Source organism: Canis aureus, chromosome 3 (assembly GCF_053574225.1).
Source record: "Canis aureus isolate CA01 chromosome 3, VMU_Caureus_v.1.0, whole genome shotgun sequence".
NCBI lineage: Eukaryota > Metazoa > Chordata > Mammalia > Carnivora > Canidae > Canis > Canis aureus.
The window spans coordinates 65,025,485-65,048,324 of record NC_135613.1 but is presented as its reverse complement, the minus strand read 5'-3'; the positions used below and the strand labels follow the sequence as shown (position 1 = coordinate 65,048,324).

Here is a 22,840-nt window from a genome sequence, read left to right as displayed (position 1 = left end):
GTTGGGGGCAACCCAGGAACCAGCTGTAAGGGTCGTAGGCTTACAGTGCCTGCAATTCAGCCAAATGCTTAATGCTCTCGCAGGTCTTACGCGCTAAAGGAAATGCATGAGTGGGGAAGAAGTGGATCTCAGAGACCTGGGATGGGGACATGTGGGCAGGCTGAGAATCTTAAACTTCAAACTCCTCTGTTGGTGGAGGAAATCCTTCTTCCCTGTTTTGAGGGAACCAGGCCTCCTCTGTATAAAAGCTTTTCAGTGACTACACCTGGCATAGATACTGGATGTGCTGGTGCTGATTGTTCTTAGCATCCTCCCACAAACATCGCCCATTGCCTCCAGCCCATGGTGAGGGTTCTGTCTCTGAGCCCAGACAGAGAGCTGCAGGTCTACTCCAGGAGGAGATTGCTTATAAATCCGAAGACTTACAGGAATTTACCAATCCCTATTATTTTTTTTTTTTTTTTACCAATCCCTATTAATAGGAGCCTCAGAAACATGCATGAGTGTGGAATTTTAGGTTGTAGATCATAGGCTGAATGGGTTAAATTTACTGACAACGACCACATTCATCTAGAATTGTGAATTTAATGTGTTGGCTTGAGTACCCAGAAGTGATGTTAAATATGTCTGTCTGGTTGGCTAATCAAAGCCTGAACTCTAACAAAGCTCTATTACAAAATCCCTGAACTGCTCTAGTATACTATGGAAAAAGGATTTGTGAAATCTCAGGGGAATACATATGTTTATTCCTTTTACATGCAATCTATTCAGCTGTCCACTAGCTGTCTGTCACTCTAGGAGGTCCTAGAAGATATAGTTTTCATCAAGGGATTAATAAATGAGAGGAGTTCATCAAGAACTCTGTGGTGGCTGATTTTATTGAGTGGAGATGACAGTGGGGAAAGCTGTGGTGGAATTGGTTCCTTTAGTGCACCAGGAATAACGGATCTTTGAAGTGATAGAGGTCAAGTGGTGTCACAAATCACAACTAAGCTTCCAGAAGTGCTTCCTTTAATGCAGCAAGTCAACACAGCCCCTGGCCCCAGTATACTGCTATTGACTTAACAAATACTCTTTTCCATCTCAACCAGTAAGCAAAAAGAGAAGCAGTTTGCATTTACACGGAAAGAAGAGGATGTATGTTTCCATCTTACCCTCAGAGCTATGTCAGCAATCCTGCTCTTTTCCCTCGGAGCTTGCACATCTCAGTTCCCATAGACCATCACGACTGTCCATGACACTAACCAGATGCAGTGAGCAAAAAATAACTTCCTGGATGACTTACTAAGACAAATGCACACCAGAAGGAAAGAGATACATTTTGCAAAATGTTAAGGGTTTGCCACATAACTAAAGCTTACAGACATTTTGGGATATCCATTCTAAAGTTAGAGACAAGTATCAACACCTTGTAATGTCTGTCTTGAAAGCACACAGCACTTAGAGGGCCTCTCTAGATTTAGGAAGTAAAACATGCCACGTTGGGGTATGCTCCTCCAACCTATTTTCGAGGTAATCTAATGAGGCTACCAGACTCCAGTGGGGCATGGTGTAAGAATGAACATGGTAGCAGGCCCACAGTTGATCAAGGTCCTCCCACTTGGCCTTTATGACCAAGCAGACCCTACAGTATTGGACAGATAGTGAAATACTGTATGGAGCCTCTTGTAAAAAGAAGATCTCAGCACAGAGGGTTTAGGGGGGTAAGGTAATGCCCTTTTCTGCCAAAAACTATTTTACATTTGAAAATCAGTTCTTGTTCCGCTTCTAAGCCCTGGTAGAGACTGGATGCTTGGCAGTAGGATTCAAGTGCTCCATGATTATGAACTGACTTGGGTTTTATCTAATCCAATGAACCATAGAACTGAGTATACAGCATCATCTCAGTACAAAATAGACGACGTACATATGAGAATGGATCTGAGAAAGTCCAGAAGGCTTCAGTAAGCTGTATGAGAAGGTGGCTCAAATTATTTCAACACCCGCATATGCTGCATTGGCTCTGCTGCATCTCCAAGCCTTTGACCTTATAGGTAAGCTAACAGATGGAGAATACATTAGGTCTGATCCACCATGGATCTGCACAGGATTCTGGCAATATCCAAATATGGTCAGTCACTATATTACAATGCCTCAATAGGCCCAAAGAATGGTCAAAGGGTATCTTCCCAGTGAGTACAACCAGTTTTCTACTTTGTATAGAAAGGAGGTATAGCTTGAGATAAGGATCTTATTGACTGTGGGCAGTAACCAAAAGCTTATCAGCTGATTGGGTACTTGGATGGAATTAAATGGGAAAATTGGTGATTAGGTCTGGGGACAGGTATGCTCAGAATGGGCATAGAGTGTCTTTGTGTCTTTGTGAATGTCTTCCAAAGGGCTAAAGAGGCAGAAAACTAAGTATTCAGATGGACAAGACGATCCATCCTGTGGATGTCAGGTTTTTTTACCTGGATACATCAAGTGGTCGCTCAATGGAGCCATGTACAAAGTAGCCATGGGTACAGGGATGGAGGCTACATATAGACTCATAAATATGGTCTTTTCCTCACTGAGATTGTTCAGGTTATACAGTCACAGCTAACTGTACAGCGAAGGCCATTGCTTTGCCTCCGACAGTGACATGTCCTGGCTATGTGGTGTCAGGGTGATTATATTGAACCCTTCCCATAAACAAGTGGCATCTCTTTGTGTTTGCAGAGATAAACAGATATTCTGGGTGTGTATTTTGTTTCTCCACTTGCATTACCTTTGTCAGCATTTATTACAGAAGCCGTATTCATCATTTTATTCCATACAACATTGCCTCCATGTAAAGGAAGTGTCGTAATAGGCTCAGAACAACAAAATACACTCACCATATGTGCCATCACCTAGAAACAGCTGGCATTGACAAGAGTGGTTGTATGATTTCCTGAAGCTCAGGCACAGCAGTGGTGGAGAGATACCTGGTAATAAGCCCAAATGAACATGAATGATAAGTTTTATTTCTTTTTTTCCTTTCCTCTGTTTACTCTCAAAACAATTCTCATCCATAACTGAACTAATTACACAGACAGTACCACCTCAAATTCTACTGGTCTAACACTGATTTCTTATATTCCTCATCATAAAAATTGTTTCTTTTTCCATATTCCTCTTGGCCTCAGATTATGACACCATCTTTCTCCCTTCATCCAAGTCAGAAATGTAGGGGTTATCCTTGACTTCCTACATTTCATAAGCTCCCATATGTTATCTGTTCTAAAGTTCTGCTAATTTTGTGTCCAAAAACTCTCCCACATCTGGCACGTCCCTCCCTTCCCAACTGCAGGTTCTCAATGCTCTCATCTCTACTTCACGGGCAGAGTACTTCTACTTAGTCTCTTTGTCTCTAATCTTTTTCCATCTCTGCGTAAACACTGAGGCTGTCTCGAAAACAAATTAAATCACCTCCTTACCTGAAACAAGTCAGGGGCTCCATCCCACATGATAGTTCCCCTCCCTAGGTTACTCTTTTCTGGGTCAATTCCACGGCCACAAGGTTTTCATCTTTTGATAGTTAGCTCAAACATCCCTTTCTTAAGCCTTCCCTGACTTAACTAGGCACAGGCACTTTTCTTGGATACCCTCATTGATGTTTTATATACTTGGCTATCACACTTTTGCAAATCTCTGCATGTTTGTCCACCATCTCCACTATACTTTGAGCTCCTAAACAACAGGGACCCTGATCTGGTTATCAGCACAGGGCTGGAGACATAGTAGATGCTTAATGAATACATGTTATTTGTTGAATGAGCTGAGTCACTAAATGGCTGGATGTTGTAAGGCTGCAGGGGATGAATAAGAAATGTTATTTTGTGTGCTTTGTTTACTGATGGCATCCTCTATCTGAATTTTGCTGACAATCAGCAGGGAACAAAATCAATAAAATTTTGATATTTTTCTTACCTCTCTTTTAATTAAACAAAATTTGATTTTTACATTCCCTTCCTATGCCCTACAGATCTTAGCTCTTCTTGACTTCTTTTCCAGTTTAAACTTTGATTCTTGCTAGGTCTTTTACATTTTAACTTCTCTCCCTGTTGGTATATTCAGAAGAACATTTTTATAGTGCTTTTTTCTCTAAATTTTCTATCAACAACATTATCTCTATAGCCAAACTAGGTTTTTGGGTTTCTTTAAGATTTTATTTATGTATTAGAGACACACAGAGAGACAGACAGACAGACAGACAGACAGAGGGAGAAGCAGGCTCCATGCAGGAAGCCCAATGTGGGACTCGATCCCGGGACTCCAGGATCATGCCCTGGGCCGAAGGCGGCACTAAACCGCTAAGCCACCGGGGCTGCCCAAGTTTTTGTTTTAAATATCACTCATTTTTTTATAAAACAAGTTATGATTATTATAATGTGATCTGTATTTCGGGTTTCTGTTCTATTTGAAACTCTGTTCTACTTGCTAACCAATTGTTGCTTGATTACTGTTATAGCCCACTTAATTATAAATAGTGACCGATATTTAAAGAGTTTAAAACAAATTATTGGAATAAGTTTTACAGTTCTCTTTAAAACAAATCCTCTTTCCTTATATCCTTGATGAGAACAAAAATAAACTGTTGTAAATCACTGTTGTCAAGGAAAAAGAAATATCCAGGTTTCCATATCTAATCACAAGTATATATTTTGGGAGGCAAAATGTAGAACTCATAAAAAATGTGCTCAACCCTAGTTTCTGATTTTTACATGCATTTTTGTTGTGGCATGAGCATTAGTTAATAAACCTGGGCCATTGGGTATCATCACTCACTCATTCATTCAGTGCATTTTTTTGAGTGCCTATTATGTTCAGGGAATATGGAGCGGAAGGTTGCAATTTCTGCAAAGGAATCCCCACCTCTGTACACAATGCATTGCAAGTGGTGGACACTTGATAACTATTTATTATATAACTAAGTCAATGAAAAACTATGGAAAAATTGTGAAATTATCCTTTCTTACAATTTGTGCTCTTACCAACCTACAGAATGGGAGAAGATATTTGCAAATGACCTATCAGATAAAGGGCTAGTATCCAAGATCTATAAAGAACTTCTTAAACTCAACAGCAAAGAAACAAACAATCCCATCATGAAATGGGCAAAAGACATGAACAGAAATTTCACCAAAGAAGACATAGACATGGCCAGCAAGCACATGAGAAAATGCTCTCCATCACTTACCATCAGGGAAATACAAATCAAAACCACAATGAGATACCACCTCACACCAGTGAGACTGGTGAAAATTAAGACAGGAAACAACAAATGTTGGAGAGGATGTGCAGGAAGGGGAACCCTCTTGCGTGGTTGGTGGGAATGTGAACTGGTGCAATCACTCTGGAAAACTGTGTGGAGGTGCCTCAAAGAATTAAAAATAGATCTGCCCTACGACCCAGCAATTGCACTGCTGGGGATTTACCCCAAAGATACAGATGCAGTGAACCGGCAGGACACCTGCACCCTAGTGGTTCAGCAGCAATGTCCACAATAGCCAAACTGTGGAAGGAGCCTCGGTGTCCATCAAAAGATGAATGGAGAAAGAAGATGTGGTCTATGTATACAATGGAATATTTCTCAGCCATTAGAAACAACAAATACCATTTGCTTCAATGTGGATGGAACTGGAAGGTATTATGCTGAGTGAAGTAAGTCAATCGGAAAAGAACAAACATTATATGGTCTCATTCATTTGGGGAATATAAAAATTAGTGAAAGGGATTAAAGGGAAAAGAGAAAATGAGTGGGAAATCTCAGAGAGGGAGACAGAACATGAGAGACTCCTAACTCTGGGAAACAAACAAGGGGTGGTGGAAAGGAGGTGGGTGGGGGGATGGGGTGACTAGGTGATGGGCACTGAGGGGGGCACTTGATGGGATGAGCACTGGGTGTTAGGTATATGTTGGCAAATTGAACTCCAATAAAAAATATATACAAAAAAAATTTGTGCTCTTACTAACCAATATAAATCAAAAGGCATTTTCCTGACTCTGTGAAAATAGCTCTCATGGGTCGTTATCTATTTAAAGTTTGAAAAAGCAGAAACTTCATGAAGGCAGAAACATATCTTGTCACTGCCCTACCCCTTACTGTCCAGGAATTTGCAAGCCTTCTTTTACTGAATGCTTCCTATGTGCCATCGTTCTGAATGCTTTATAAGGACTTATTCTTCTAAACCTCTCAAGAATGCTGAGGAGTGTTATGAGTACCATTTTAAGATAATATGAAGCCCCAAAATACTAGGTTATTTGGCAAAGGTCATAGAGCTAGTAAATCACAGAAACAAGACTCAAAGCCAGGTAGCTGGAAATCAGAGTCCTACCTAGCTCCATGCTACCACTGAGCCGCTTCCTACTCACTGTTGAATTAATAAGTGAAAACGGCTTCAGAGTAGGTTAACTTTTAAAATGGAATACCGGGGGCACCTGTGTGGCTTAGGCAGTGAAGCGTCTGCCTTCAGCCTAGGTCATGATCTCAGGTCCTGGGATCGAGCCCTGCATTGGGCTCCTGGCCAGCGGAGAGCCTCTGCTCTCCATCTGCTGCTCCCCATGTGCTCGTGCTCTCTCTCTGTCAAATAAACAAATCTTTTAAAAAACAAAAATTAAAAAAAAATGGAATACCACTGTAGTGTGGGTCTTAAAATGGAAAACCAAAGAAAAATCCTGTTTTTTTAAAATTTAAATTTATTTTTTTTATTTATGATGGTCACAGAGAGAGAGAGAGAGAGGCAGAGACATAGGCAGAGGGAGAAGCAGGCTCCATGCACCGGGAGCCCGACGTGGGATTGGATCCCGGGTCTCCAGGATCGCGCCCTGGGCCAAAGGCAGGTGCTAAACTGCTGCGCCACCCAGGGATCCCAAAATCCTGTTTTCTAATGTTCTTGTAAGGACTGCTAACTTGTCTTTACTCACTTAGCTCACGTTTGGTGGATGCATTCATATATATGTGCTCACACTAACATGAGACAGAACAGTGCTGCCAAAGAAGTCTGGACTGGGAGTCAGATTTGAATATGGGCTCTGACATCTGTTTACTACCTACATGATCTTGAACAATTTCTTAACTTCTCCAGCTCTCAATTTCCTCACCCATAAAATGGGAATAAAAATAGCTGTCACAAATGGCTGTGTCTTTTTAGAGAGAATTAAACAAGATAAGGTATGAAAAGTACTTGACACAAAAAAAAGATGTTACCATATCTTCCTTTTGCCTTCCCTCCCCTTTCCTCTTCTTACCTACTATTAGCCACGTGACCTTGTTTTCTGGGACTTAATCTCTCTCCTGTAAGACAGGAGGGCTAGTCGTCTGGTCTCCAAGATCCTTTAAGACTCTGTAATTCTGTGATTTGGTGATTTAATAAGTTGGTTTTTCATTGTATCATAACAGTGCAATGTACTTACAGGTGGTTTTGAAACGAGGCTTCACCAGTTAGCATGGTTAAGTTTCTTCCTTCCTTTTCCTTTCCTTCTTTCTTTTCTTTTTCTTTTCATTTCTTTTTTTCCCAAAAGATCCCATGACATAGAACTTGGTTTGGATGTATTTGAGTTAAATAGGGTAAAAACTTTGTGCAATATGTAAATAGTTTCACAGCTAATATATATATATATATGAACTGCATTTCCTAGTAATCACCTGTTTCACAAGATTTATGTCTCCTTTCCTTTCCTCTGTTTAGGTACTATGCAGGAAGCCTACAGGCTAAGTCAACAAATCCTAAAACTCTAGATTTAATTCACACAGCAACCCAGGGGCTCATGAGATCAGTCGAAGGCAGTGGAATAGATGCTGTGATGGAATGGGAAGTGGATGAAGTGCTAAACTGGACAAATGCACTGAACTTTGATGAGTAAATGCATTCTGCTTTTACTGGGGAGCAAGGGCAGCCCTCCTGTACATTTCTAATGTTCCCACCCTCATGTCTTGGGCCCACAAACATAATCCTAAAAAAAAAACAAACAAACAAACAAATGAGTATTGTTTGTCTAGAAAAAAAAGAAGAAATGAGGGAAGAATATTAAAAGATGATATAAAAGTAGAAAAAAAATAAGATTTAAGGATTTTTTAATTGAAGTGTAATTAACATACAGTGATGTATGAGTTGTAGGTCTATAATACAGTGATTCAACAATTCTGTACATAGCTCAGTGCTCACCATGATAGGTATAGGCACTATCTGTCACCATACGACTTTACTACAATATTATTGATTGGGTTTCTGATACTGTACTTTTCACCTCTGTGACATTTATTTTATAATGGAAAGTTTGTACCTCTTAATCCCCTTTGTCTATTTCAGCCATCCTGCCACCCACCCCCCTTTGACAGCCATCAGTTCTGTACTTAGAATCTGTTTTTTGGTTTGTTCATTTGTTTCTTAGATTCCACACACAGTGAAATCCTTTGACATTTTTCTTTCTCTGTCTGACTTATTTCACCTAATGAGGTGACTATATTTCACCTCATTATACCCTCTAGTTCCATCAGTATTTTCACATGTTAAGGGTTCATTCTTTTTAATGACTGAAAAATATTCCACTATTTTATATATATATATATATATATATATATATATATATATATATCATCTTTTTTATCCATTCTTTAGCAAATAGACACATGGGCTGCTTCCATATCATGGCTACTGTAAATAATGCTGCAATAAACATACATATCTTTTTGAATTAGTATATTCATTTCTTTCAGTAAATACCCAGTAGTGGAATTACTCGATCATATGGTATTTCTATTTTTAATTTTTTTTGAGAAATCTTTATACTGTTTTCCATAGTGGCTGCATCAGTTTGCATTCCCACTGAAAATGCATGAGGGATTCCTTTTCTCCACATCCTCACCAAAACTTGCTATTTCTTGTCTTTATTTTAGTTATTCTGACAGATATGAGGTGATATCTTATTGTGGTTTTGGTTTGCATTTCCCTGATGAGTGGTGTTGAGCATCTTTTCATGTGTCTGTGGCCATTTAGATGCCTTTTATTTCTTATCTGATTGCTGTAGGATTTCTAGTACTATGTTGAATAAAAGTGGTGAAAGAACATTCTTATCTTGTTCCTGATTTTAGAAGAAAAGCTCTCAGTTTTCACCATTGTTAGCTATGGGTTTATCATATATAGCCTTTATTATCTTGAGGTATGTTCTCTCTCAACCTACTTTGTTGAGAGTTTTTATCATGAATGATGTATTTTGTCAAATGCTTTTTTAAAAAATCTATTGAGAGGATTGTATGGCTTTTCTCCTTCTTCTTGTTAACATGATGTATCACATTGATTGATTTGCAAAAATTGAGCCACCCTTGCATCCCTTGACTAAATCCCGCTTGATTGTGGTGGATGATACTTTTAATGTATAATTGAATTCAGTTTGTAAATATTTTGTTGAGGATTTTTGCATCTATGTCATCAAGTAAATTGGCCTATAGTTGGGTATTTTTTTTTTCTGTAGTGTTTGACTGATTTGGTATCAGGGTAATGCTGGCCTCATAGAATGAATTTGGAAGTCTTCCTTTCTCTTCTATTTTTTGGAACAGTTTGAGAAGAATAGGTATTAATTCTCTTTTAAATGTTTGGTAGAATTCATGTGTGAAGCCAGCTGACCCTGGACTTGTGTTTGTTGGGAGTTTTTTGATTACTGATTCAATTTCATTCCTAATGATTGACCTGTTCATATTTTTCTATTTCTTCCTCATTCAGTTTTGGAAGATCATACATTTCTAGGAATTTGTTCATTTCTTCTGGGTTGTCCAATTTGTTGGCATATAATGTTACATAATATTCTCTTATAAACTTTTGTATTTTTTTAAAAAGATTTTTATCCATTTATTCATGACAGAGAGAGGGAGGCAGAGACACAGGCAGAGGGAGAGGGAGAGAAGAAGGCTCGATGCAGGGAGAGTGACATGGGACTCGATCCTAGGTCTCCAGGATCATGCCCTGGGTTGAAGGCGGCACCAAACTGCTGAGCCACCGGGGCTACCCAAACTTTTGTATTTTTGTGGTGTTGATTATAGTTTCTCCAAAATAATTTCTGATTTTATTCTCTTTTCTTTCTTGATAAGTCTAGCTAAAGGTTTATTACTTTTGTTGATCTTTTCAAAGAGCCTTCTCTTGGTTTCATTAATCCTTTCTATTGTTCTTTTAGTCCCTATATTAATTTATTTCCTCTCCAATCTTTATTATTTTTCTCCTTCTACTGACTTGAGGCTTAGATTTTCTTTTTTTAGCTCCTTAGGTATAAGGTGGGGTTATTTGTTTGAGATTTTTCTTGTTTCTTGAGTTAAGGTGTGTTTTTATTATAAGTTTCCATCTTAGAACTGCTGCTGCTGTATCCCAGTGATTTTGGACTGTTGTGCTTTCATTTTCATTTGTCTCCATGCATTTTTTTCTTTGATTTCTTTGTTGACTCATTGGTTGTTTGGTAACATATTGTTTAGCTTCCAAGTGTTCGTGATTTTTTCCAGGGTGGTGTTTTTTTTTTTTTTAATTTGAGTTTCATACTGTTGTCATCAGAAAAGATGCTTGATATGATTTCAATCTTCTTAAAATTATTGACACTTGTTTTCTGGCCTAACAGCTGATGTATCTTAGAGAATGTTCCATGTGCACTTGACTATGTATTCTGCTGTATTTGGATGAAATTCTCTTTATATATCAGTTAGGTTCATCTGGTATAATATGTTGCTCAAAGCCACTGTTTTCTTATAGATTTTCTGTTTGGGTAATCTAACCATTGACAGTGTCAAAATCCCCTAGTATTATGTTATAACCATCTATTTCTCCCTTTATATCTGTTAGCATTTGCTAGGTGCTTCTATGTTGGGTGCAGAGGTATTTACAATTGTTATATCCTCTTGTTGTATTGATCCCTTCATCATTATATAATGCCATTCGTTGTCTCTTACTACTGTCTTTGTTTTAAAGTCTGTTATAAATATTGCTACCCTGGCTTTTTTCTCCACTTCCATTTGCATGGTTCCATGCCTTCACCTACAGTCTGTATGTGTCTTTATTTTGAAGTGATCTCTTATAGGCAGCATATAGATGGGTCTTGTTTTTGTTTGTTTGTTTGGTTGGTTGGTTGGTTGGTTTTTATCCATTCTGTTATCCTGTGTCTTTTGATTGGAGCATTTAGTCAATTTACATTTGAGGTAACTATTGATAGGTATGCACTTATTGCCATTTTGTTAATTTTTTTTCTGGTCTTTTTTTTTTTTTAATTTATGATAGTCACACAAAGAGAGAGAGAGGCAGAGACACAGGCAGAGGGAGAAGCAGGCTCCATTCACCAGGAGCCCGACGTGGGATTCGATCCCGGGTCTCCAGGATCGCGCCCTGGGCCAAAGGCACGCGCCAAACCGCTGCGCCACCCAGGGATCCCTCTGGTTGTTTTTGTAGTTCTTTTCTGTTCTTTTTTCTTGTTCTCTTGCTTTCTTCCCTTGTGGTTTGAGCTATGCTTGTATTCTAAGTTGAGACTGGACAACAAAAGTTTCAAAGGAATCCAGCATGATTATTTGAGAATATTTAAGTAACTTATTGAGCTCAAGCTATTGATTATCTTAGGCAAATCAAGCTTGCAAAGACTTTTGCCTACAAATGGCAGACATTAGGTGTAAGCACCTTTTCCACAATGTAATTATGGTCTCCACAGGAGACCTCTGTTAGATCTTCATGGCTATCCGGATATTTGCAACTGTCTTAATGACACTATGTTGAGAATTTCAGAGTCTGATATTTTTCCCTTCAGGAAGATTGGTAGCCACTAAAATCTGTGGACAGGTTTCAATAGTCCGACCTTTAAAATGACATAAATGTGTTGAACATTGATGTTCAGTGATACAAACCAGTTTCTTCCCAAAAAAACTTGTGTGCTAGCTCCTTGTATGGCAGATGGACACTCCACTGGGAACAATCATGCATATCTTCTGATGGAATATCAACTGAGAATAATATTGTTATTAATTTGAAGAATAAATAGAGCCAACTTAACTTTTGGACTCAAGGATACTGAGGAGTACCATTGCCCTTCCGTGGTATCCAGAGATATACTGCTACAAGCATTTAGAATGTAAAACAATCCTTGCATTGCCATGATTGAATCACCCACATGATGGCTACTATGACAGCTGCTGACATTTATCCTGATGGATTTCAGGGTCATATTCTCTATCAAGATGGATGTTCCTCCCAGAGTCTTCATATTTTTCAAACTGCAAGTGAATTTTGACATAACCTGTTCAGTGGTCAGCTGCTGGATTATCTTAGTTGCCTGATATTCTGTGAATCCTGTTAGTGAGAGCTCTTTGCCTATGTGTGTTACAGGCAATTTGTCTGAAGCTGTTCCTTTGATATCTAAGACATGTAGTTATGTGGCCTTTCTGGCCAGGGACTTTTCCTAGGCCATTAAGGTGTTAAATTTATACTTTTGAGAGATTCACCGTAGGTTCCATATATACATTATTCTGAAAAGGTCCAAAAATATCTTAGTGAGAAAGACAGATCAGGTCTATGATATAAGCAGCATGGTAATGCTTTCATTAGATTGTTGCTTGCATTTGTAAAACTAAGATTTCTTATTGATTACAGCTGGTATGTTCACTGACAATTTTTTTATGCAATCAAATAAGTTCATGTCCTAATCTCAGGTAGAACAGGGTTAGTGATCAGCCTTAAATATGGTGTATGTTTGTGCCCAGACTGTCAGGTCATAAGATACAATTGACTGAAGGTCCTTTATATTGGTTTCTTGAAAATGGAATGAAAAACTTTCAGTATATAAATCCAAGGAAGCAGAATGATTGACATCCAATACTTCATAGGGCTCCTCTGAGGAGAGCAACCACTGAGGACAGAATTTGCCTAAATTTAAAGTCAAACCAGACTGAATTGTCTACTATGAGATTCTGGAGGGGGTTTACACCACCTGATGTTTTCCTATATCTTTTTCATGTGGCAATGATCCAGCAGCATCCCATTTAAAGCTGTAGAATAAAGTTCTTGGTGCAACAATAGGTAGTAGTAACAAGAAGGAGCCAACTTAGATACAATACTTTGTTTTAATTAAATGCTGTTGGATAATATACACCTTCCTATAACAACAAAAAATCCAGAAACAGTCAACAAAAGTAAAAACAATTCACAAGGAATAAATAAATACTTGAAAAATGATAGCATTTTCTGAATTACATGATTCAGAATTCTCACTTTTTTCTCTGTCACGTCCATTGTCAGCACCTTTTGGAACCAACTCCTTATTTAATTTCTTGGGTGCAGCCAACACCTTACCTGATTTCAAAGAGGCTTGGGGAAAGGGATGAAATAGGATGTCACAGGAAACCTGCCTCTTTAAGTCTCCACCTCAGCTTTGTAGCTCATCAGGCCTTACCTTCCCTATTTTACGTCTTTTTGGGCTTCCTTTGTCTCCCTGATTCAGTCTCTGTTTAGGAAACAGAGGTGGCAGCCCTAAAATCATGCTCTATTTAAATGTAATTTTTTATATTTTTCAGACATGTCAAAGATAGCACCATTGCTCTAATATAATCATAAAGCATACACTTTAAATTTCCATTGATATGTCAGAGACCATAAGTCCAACAATCAAGAACCAAGGAGAAAGTGTTTCATTGTGGTAGTTTTCCCCTCACTTTTTCCCTCCCAGAGAATTTCCTGTTTGTAATTTTAATTTAGAAGTTAGCTGGGATCCCTGGGTGGCGCAGCGGTTTAGCACCTGCCTTTGGCCCAGGGCGCGATCCTGGAGACCCAGGATCGAATCCCACGTTGGGCTCCCGGTGCGTGGAGCCTGCTTCTCCCTCTGCCTGTGTCTCTGCCTCTCTCTCTCTCTCTCTGTGTGACTATCATTAAAAAAAAAGAAGAAGTTAGCTGAGATCTTAGTATGCATTCAACTGAGGACATGATGTTGCAGGAATGAAACAGCATAAAATGAGAAGAGGTATGCTGGAGGGAGATCAGACGGCACAAATATGATAGAAGGCACCATTTTTATTCCTCCTCCAATTCCTTGTCCTAGAGGTTGCTTTAGATACATGAGAGCTAGTTGGAGATGGAGAAGTCATGAGAATTAAACATTTGGACCTATGAATTTGTCACCATCAATCCAAGATTTCATAGTGAAAGTGGAATTTTAGAAGTAGTCTAACATGTACTAATGAATCAATTTATTACTAATACGTTGATTTAATTTAATGAATGCCCATATAATGTGCTTAGGTATATTGCCAACTGGAAGGAAATTGCTACAAGCAACTCTTCAGCTAACTTCACAAGTAGGTGATTTTTAGCAATACTTTTATGGGAAATCCTTGTGAACAAAAATGACACATTTCACACATGTGCACATTTCTAAGCACCTAACATTTCAGCAGCCTGCATAGTATGTAGACATAAATGAATTTGCTAAGTCATTTTTACCTTGATATGTAAGCCTGTTATTTGGAAATAGAAGAAAATTTTCTGTCTTATTTATGTTGGATAAGATGGTTTTAAAAATTAATCCTCCTTTTGAAAAGTTACTTCTCTCATGGTTTCAGTAATTATTTTTAATGAGCAAACTTCACTTGGCAAAATAAATGCCTCAAAATATTAGAAATAAGGGCACCTAGCTGGCTCAGTTGTTAGAGTATGTGATTTCTGATCACAAGGTCATGAGTTCAAGCCCCACATTGGGCATGTACAGCCTACTTTTTAAAAAGTGGGGGTTTTTTTCATGTTAGAAATATTTTTTTTAGGTTCTATGTCACTTGTCCTGCCAGTGGCCCACAGTACTGAGAAGCTGAAAGTGATAGCATGTTGAGGAAGCATATTCTCATGTCCTAGAAATTTCAATAATTCTAATAGAGCTCAAGCCTAATTATTGTTATTGTATAATCTGAGTGTATGGGTTCTGTCCTGTGATCATCACTGAGAGGCAGTAAAGTGGAGAGTTTACATTTGTGGAGTGTTGATTCAGACTGCATGGTTTTGAATTTTGGCTGTGTGATATCGGAGAAATTACTGGCTCAGTTTCCTCATCTGTAAAATTAGAATAACAGTAGTACCCAGCTCATAGGTTATTGTGAGGTAATAAGAGATAATACATGTGAATAGCTGAGAATAGTGCCTAGCAATAACATGTCCTCATAAATGTTAGCTGTCATTTGCCTTAACCTGTCTGCTTATCCCAACTCACGGCCACCCCAACAGTCCATGTGTCCATTATGCTTCTCCAGCACCTCCAAACTGACAATCATCCAAAGCACTCCCCACACAATAGTGATCTTTTACAGATTTAAATCAGTACAGTTAAAACATTTACTTAACAAACTCTTTTTAAGGAATTACTATGTGAAAGTGCTGTCTTAAAGTGCTTTATAAAATTAATTCCTTTAATTTTCAGAACAACTCAATGAGACAAGGTTCATTTTATAGATAAGCAAACAAAGAGATACCAAATTACTTGCTCAAGGTCACACAGTCACTTCTTACGAGGGATAGGATTTGAATGGAGGCAGGCTAGCTTTAGAAACCACACTCCTAAAGATGAGTACCTCTGCTGTTTCTGATAGTTTTCTACTGCACTTGGAATATAGTCCTAACTTAATCATGGCCTCCTGGCTCTGGCTCTGGCTCCCCTTCCACCCTTATCATATCAGGCTTTCCCCCTCATTCAGAACCCTGTCTCACCAGCCTCTTGCCTATTCCTCAGAAATGTTCTGTGGTTTCCACTTGAGGGGTTTAATGGAGTTTATGGCCTTCTAGAGAACAGTTTTAGGTCTACCTTCACCTGACAGAGGGGTTTGGTGTTTGATATGAATCCCCAACTTGTAGCACGTAGTAGGTTCCCAATTGCAGATAAAAGAATATAAAGGAATGACAAGTACAAAAATTGAAGCAGAGAATGTAAATACTGAGTTAAGAGATTACTGTAAAAAAAAGGAAAGTTATAGCATGGCAATTGGAAGGGACATAATATCAAGTGAAAACTATTTTAAGTAGTGGAGATTTGCACTGTCAGTGCAGTCAGTGGAAGGTGACACACTGAGATCTTTGGCCATGGGAGAAGAGGAAAGACTGTGTGCCATTTCTCCAAGAAGCACGAGGAAATCAAATCTAGAGAAGATTTGGAGCTTTTACCTCTAGGGAGAGAAAAGGCTTCTCTTCATTTGTAAATAAAGAACTGTTAGCTAATAATTATGGAGCACCAGCTAAGTGCCAAACTAATAAAATGTTAGGTTCTATACAGGCACCCTCACACTTAATTCTCATAGAAATTGTGAGCTGTGTATGTGCCAGTATTATTATCCCCATTTTACAGATGAGGACATTGAGAGGTTAGGTAACCTGCCCCAGATTATACAGCTACTTAGTAGTAGATCAAACCTTAGACCCAGGTTCTGCAAAGCCTTTTGTAGAGATGGACAATGATGGTAGTGAAAAGTAGATGAATAAGAAATTTGCAACATTTATGGCTAAGTAGGATATAAAGGTATCTGTTCTAAGAGTGGTAAGAAGGAATGTAGAAGAGACCTTGCCTGGTACGTAGAGGCATATTGAATGAGTCTATACCTTATCATATCCAACATCTTTCTAAACATTTGTCATTTCTCTCTAGGTTTCACACTTGAGCAAGCACAGAAAAAAAGATATGACTATGCAGATATGTCAGAGGAGAAAATGGGAACACCAGAAGATACTTTATATGGAAATATTTTTTAAAAACCAAATTATGCTAGACTAACGCCTGATTCCACTTATGGAATATAAATATAAAGTACTCTACTTTTCTGAGCTATAGTCCTTCAAGCCCTGATTCTATTGGTTATAGCCAAGAGATAGTTTATTCTGACCAGAATGACTTATAAACTCTTGGCACAGAATCTATGTAGCTCAATTAAGTAAAGAAGCCTAAAGAGAAATAGGACATTGGACTGAATACAATGGTCATGGAAAATGTAGAAATTACTCCTTGTATTCTAACAATCCTGCTTAAATAAATACATTTAGGTACAAAAAAAACCCTCTTTAGGTGGATTTTTCTTCTATTTGAAGCATTCTTTATTTGTGCAATCATGTCAGGCAGAGCTCTTTTTTCAATTTAAAAAAAAGGGAAAGGGGTAATGTAACAAGTTCTCCTTTTATCAGGAAAGCCAAAGCCCTACCAGAAGGCCCAGCCCTCGTCACTTTTGGCATCCTTGCAATGAAACTGGGTTGCAGGGGGACCCTTAGCTAAAGAAGCTAGAAAAGCAAAAATCTGTATTTCAGCTTCCACAGAGGGAGGAGTAGAGCTGCGGAGGTACCTGCCAGGTCTCCCACACTCTAAGTTTGAATTACTCTATGTTCCCATAAGCATCCTTTGCTACTACTCATCATCACACTTTCTACACTGTATCTTTAAATAATCTGTCTATAATCTTAATAGACTAGAGGCTTATACCCTCAAATATTTAAAAAAAAAACCAGCACTCAGAGAACCTATATATTTAAGGAAAAAACAGATTTATTGAAATATAATTTACATGAACATTTTCCCATTTTGAGTGTTCTGTTTGAGTTTAGACAAATGTATACATTCATGTAAATATAACATTCAAGACATAATTTATTTCCATCACCCTAAATTGGGCATTTTTTTAGTCAATCCACTCACTTCACCCAAACGACCTGGAACCACTGATCTTTCAATCACTACAGTTCTGCCTTTGCTAGAATGTCATATAAATGGAATCATTCTATATGTAGTCTTTTTTGGTTTAGCTTCTTTCATTTTAGCATAATGCTTTTGAGATTCAACCTTCTTGTCACCTTTTTTTTAAGATCTTATTTATTTATTCATGAAAGACAGAGAGAGAGAGAGAGAGAGGCAGAGACACAGGCAGAGGGAGAAGCAGGCTCCATGCGAGGAGCCTGATGTGGGACTTGATCCCGGGTCTCCAGGATCACGCCCTGGGCTGAAGGCAGGCGCTAAACTGCTGAGCTACCCAGGGATTCCCCTTGTTGTCACTTCTATCAGTAGTTCATTCCTTTTTTAATGATTATCATTCAGTTGTATGGCCATCCCATAGTTTGTTTCTCCATTACCAATTGATGGACATTGGATTGTTTCCAGTTTGGGATCATTAGGAACGAAACTGCTGTGAACATTTATGTTGGAGTCTTTGTGGGGACATATGTTTTCATTTCTCTTGGGAAATACCTGGGAGGGGAATATAAGGCAAACAATTTTTTAAGAATTAGTTTTTCCTTTTTAAAAATATTTATTATTGAAGTACAATTGACATACAATGTTATACTAGTTTCAGGAACACAAGATACTGATTTGACGATTCTATCAGTGTATAGAATGCTCACCAATACCCATTGCTCACCATGAAAAGTGTAGTAACCATTCAACGTTATTATGATATTATTGACTATATTTCCTATGCTGTAGTTTTCATATCCTTGACTTATTTATTTTATAACTAGAAGTTTGTGCACCTTAATCCACTTCATCTATTTTGACCAACCCCCCCACCACCACATTCACCTCCCATCTGACAACCACCAGTTTGTTCTCTGTATTTAAACTGTTTATTTAAAAAAAATAAAATAAAATAAACTGTTTATTTTAGGGGATCCCTGGGTAGCTTAGCGGTTGAGGGCCTGCCTTTGACCCAGGGCGGATCCTGGAGTCCCGGGATCCTGGAGTCCCGGGATCGAGTCCCACGTCGGGCTCCCTGCATGGAGCCTGCTTCTCCCTCTGCCTGTGTCTCTGCCTCTCTCTCTGTCTCTCTGTGTCTATCATGAATAAATAAACAAAATCTTTAAATAAATAAATAAATAAGTAAATAAATAAATAAATAAATAAATAATAAATACAAACTATTTTGTTTGTTTTACAGTTTTGTGATTCCACATATAAGTGAAATTATATGGTGTTTGACTTATTTCACTTAGCATAATACTCTCAGTGTCCAGCCATGTTGTCACAAATGGCAAGATTCCTTTTTATGCCCAAGTAATATTTGTTTTTGTATCTGTTTATCACATTTTGTTATTGTAAATAATGCTGCAATAAACAGCATATATCCCCATGCAATAAACACATTTCTTTTCAAATTAATGTTTTTGTTTTCTTTGAGTAAATAGCAGTAGAATTACTGGATCATATGATAATTCTATTTTTAATTTTTTGAAGAACCTCCATATTGTTTTCTACAGTGGCTGTACCAGTTGACATTCCCACTAAGAATGCCTGAGGGTTCCCTTTTCTCCACATCCTTGTCAACACATTATTTCTTACCTTTTTAATCCTAGCTGTTCTGACAGGGGTAAGGAAGGTGGCATCTCATTGTGGTTTTGATTTATAGTTCCCTGATGATTAGTTATTGAATATCATTTTATATGTCTGTTAGCCATCTGTATGTTTTCTTTGGAAAAATGTCTTTTAGGTCTTGTGTCCATTTTAAAATCAGATTATGTTTTTGGTGTTGAGTTGTATAAGTGCTTTATGTATTTTGGATATTAATCCTTTAGCATATCATTTGCAAATATCTTCTTCCATTCAGATTTGCCTTTTTGTTTTGTTGATAGTTTCCTTTCCTGTGCTTTTTGTTTTGCTGTAGTCCCAGTAATTTATTCTTGTTTTTGTTTCCTTTGCCTGAGAAGACATATCCAGAAATACATTGTTAATGCTTATGTCTAAGAGATTACTTAGACATATATTTTCTTCTAGGAATATTACTGTTTCAGATATTACATATAGGTCTATAATCCATTTTGAGCTTATTTTTTGTGTATGGTGTAGGAACATGGTCATTTCATTCTTTTGCATGTAGATGTCCAGTTTCTCCAACACCATTTATTGAAGAGACTGGCTTTTCCCTGTTGTATATTCTTAGCTCCTTTGTCATAAATTAATTGACCATATAGGCATGGGTTTATTTCTGGGCTGTTTATCCTGTTCCATTGATCTATGTATTTATGCTAATACCATACTATTTTGGTTTCTACAGCTTTATAGTATATTTTGGAGTCTGGGACTGTGATACCTCCAGCTTAGTTCTTTCTCAGGATTACTTTGGCTATTCAGGATCTTTTGTGATTCCATACAAATTTTAGGATCATATGTTCCAGTTTTGTAGAAAATGCTGTTGGTATTTTGATAGGGATTGCATTAAATCTGTAGATTGCTCTGGGTAGTATGGACATTTTAGCAATATTAATTCTTCCAATCTACGAGCACAGTATATCTTTCTCTTTGTGGTGTTCTCAATTTCTCAGTGCCTTACAGTTTTCAGAGTACAGGTCTTTCACCTCCTTGGGTAAGTTTATTCCTAGGTATTTTATTATATTTTGTGTAATTGTGAATAAGACTGAACTCTTTAATTTCTCTTTCTGCTTCTTTGTTATTGGTGCATAGAAACACAACAAATTTCTGCATGTTTTGTATCCTACAAGTTTACTGAGTTTATTTGTGAGTTCTAATCACTTTTTGGCGGAGTCTTTCAGGTTTTCTCTATATATATAGTATCATGTCATCTGTGAATAGTGACAGTTTTACTTCTTCCTTACAGTTTTGATGCCTTTTATTTCTTTTTCTTGTCTGGTTGCTGCAGCTAGGACTTCCTAGTACTATGTTAAATGAAAGTGGTGAGAGTGGACATTCTTGTCTTGTTCCTGATCCTAAAAGGAAAGCTGTTTTTCACCATGGAGTATGATGTTAGCTGTGAGGTTTTCATATATGAACTTTATAAACTATGTTCCCACTTATGTCATTGAGAGTTTTTATCATGAAAGAGGTTGTATTTTGCTAAATGCTTTACCTGTATCTTTTGAGAGGATAATGTGGTTTCTGTTCTTCCTCTTGTTAAAGTTATGTATCACCTTTGTATCCCTGGAATAATTCCTACTTGATTGTGGTGAATGATCTTTTAATGTATTGTTAGACTCAGTTTGCTAATATTCTGTTGAGGATTTTTGCAGCCATGTTCATCAGAGATACCGGCCTATAGTTTTCCTTTTTTTTGTAGTGTCTTTGGTTTTGGTATCAGGGTAATGCTGGCTTCATAGAATGAATTTGGAAGTTTTCCCTCTCTTCCTTTTTTTGAAGTAGTTTGAGAATAGGTATTAATTCTTCTTTGAATGTTTGGTAGAATTTATGAAATCATCTGATTCAGGACTTTTGTTTATTGGGAATTTTTTGATTACTGATTCAATTTCATTACTGGTAACTCATTTGTTCAAATTTTCTAGTTCTTCCTGATTCAGATCAGAAGGTTGTATGTTTCTAAGAATTTAATTTCTTCTAGGTTGTCCAGTTGGCATATGATTTTCCATGATATTCTCTTATAATGCTTTGTACTTGATGTGGTGTCTCTTTCTTCATTTCTGATTTTGAGTTCTCACTGAGATTTGTTAATTTTGTTTATCCTTTCAAAGAACCAGCTCCTGTATCATTGATCCTTTCTATTTTTCTTTTATTTATTTCTTTTAAAGATTTATTTGTGCATGTGTGTGTGTATAAGGAAGGGCCAGAGGGGAAGGGAGGAAATCTCAAGCAGACTCCGCACTGACCGTGGAGTCCAATGCCAGGCTCTATCTTGTGACACTGAGATCATGACCTGAGTCGAAACCAAGAGTCAGATATTTAACCAACTAAGCCACCTCGGTGCCCCTCTATTGTTCTTTCAATCTCTATTTATTTCCATTCTAATCTTTCTGTTTTCCTTCTACTAGCTTTGGGCTTAGTTTGTTCTTTTTTTAGTTCCTTTAAGTGTAAGATAGGTTGTGAGAGATTTTTCTTGTCTCTTGAGTTAGGCCTATATCATTATAAACTTCCCTGTTAGAACTATTTTTTGCTCTGTCTCAAAGGCTCTGGAACATTGTGTTTTCATTTTAATTTGTGTCCATAGTATTTTGTTTGTTTCCTCTTTATTTCTTTGTTGACCCATTGGTTGTTTAGTAGCATGTTGTTTAGCCTCCATGTCTCTGTGTTTTTTCCCAAATTTTTTCTTGTAATTTCTACACTCATGCCATTGTGGTCAGGAAAGATGCTTGATATGATTTCATATTCTTAAATTTATTGAGATTTGTTTTGTGGCCTGACATGTGATCTTAGAGAATGTTCCATGTGCAGTTGAAAAGAATGTATATTCTGCTGTGTTTGGATGGAATGTTCTATACACATCTGTTAGGTCCATCTGACCTAATGTGTTACTTAAAACTACAGTTGCCTTGTTGATTTTCTGTCTGAATGATCTATCCCTTGATGTAGTGAGGTGTTTAAGTTGCCTACTATTACTGCTTGTGTCTCTCTTTTTGTTATTATTTGCTTTATGTATTTAGGTGTTTCTATGTTGGGTGCATAGATAATTATAGTGTATATTTATTTATATATCAGTCTTGTTGGATTGATCCCATTATCATTATGTAATGCCCTTCTTTGTCTCTTGTTATAGCCTTTGGTTTAAAAACAAATTTGTCTTCTCTGGTGTAAGTATTGATATCCCAGTTTTTGTTCCACCTCTATTTGCATGGAATATTTTTTTCCATGCCTTTACTTTCAATCTGTATATCTCTTTAGGTTTGAAGTAATGTCTTATAGGCAGCATATAGATAGTCTTATTTGGTGTGAGGAGGGCAGTTCCTTGTTTTTTATCCATTCTGTGATCCTCTGTCTTTTGTTTGGAGCATTTAGCCCATTTACATTTAAATTTTTTTTTAAGATCTTCTTTATTTTGGAGAGAGAGAGAGAGAGAGAGCTCACACATGAGCAAAGGGAGGAGAAGAGAAGCAGACTCCCCACTGAACAAGGAGCCCAATTCAGGGCTCGATCT

At 37.6% G+C, this 22,840-nt stretch overlaps 1 protein-coding gene across 9 annotated transcripts in view; it reads left to right on the top strand.

Moving 5' to 3' along the window:
* Positions 1–17,039, top strand: part of C3H11orf65 (chromosome 3 C11orf65 homolog) — a 60,316-nt gene extending 43,277 nt beyond the window's left edge. For 8 of the 9 annotated variants that reach the window (XM_077893348.1, XM_077893352.1, XM_077893347.1 and 5 more), the window contains 3 exons: positions 7,695–7,865; positions 14,256–14,311; positions 16,636–17,039. In XM_077893348.1, coding sequence (XP_077749474.1) covers positions 7,695–7,865; positions 14,256–14,311; positions 16,636–16,739 — 331 coding nt within the window. In that variant the 3' untranslated portion in view covers positions 16,740–17,039. The remainder of the gene's footprint in view (positions 1–7,694; positions 7,866–14,255; positions 14,312–16,635) is intronic. The other variant, XM_077893354.1, reaches the window with a different exon arrangement.
* The last annotated feature ends 5,801 nt before the right edge of the window (positions 17,040–22,840 follow it).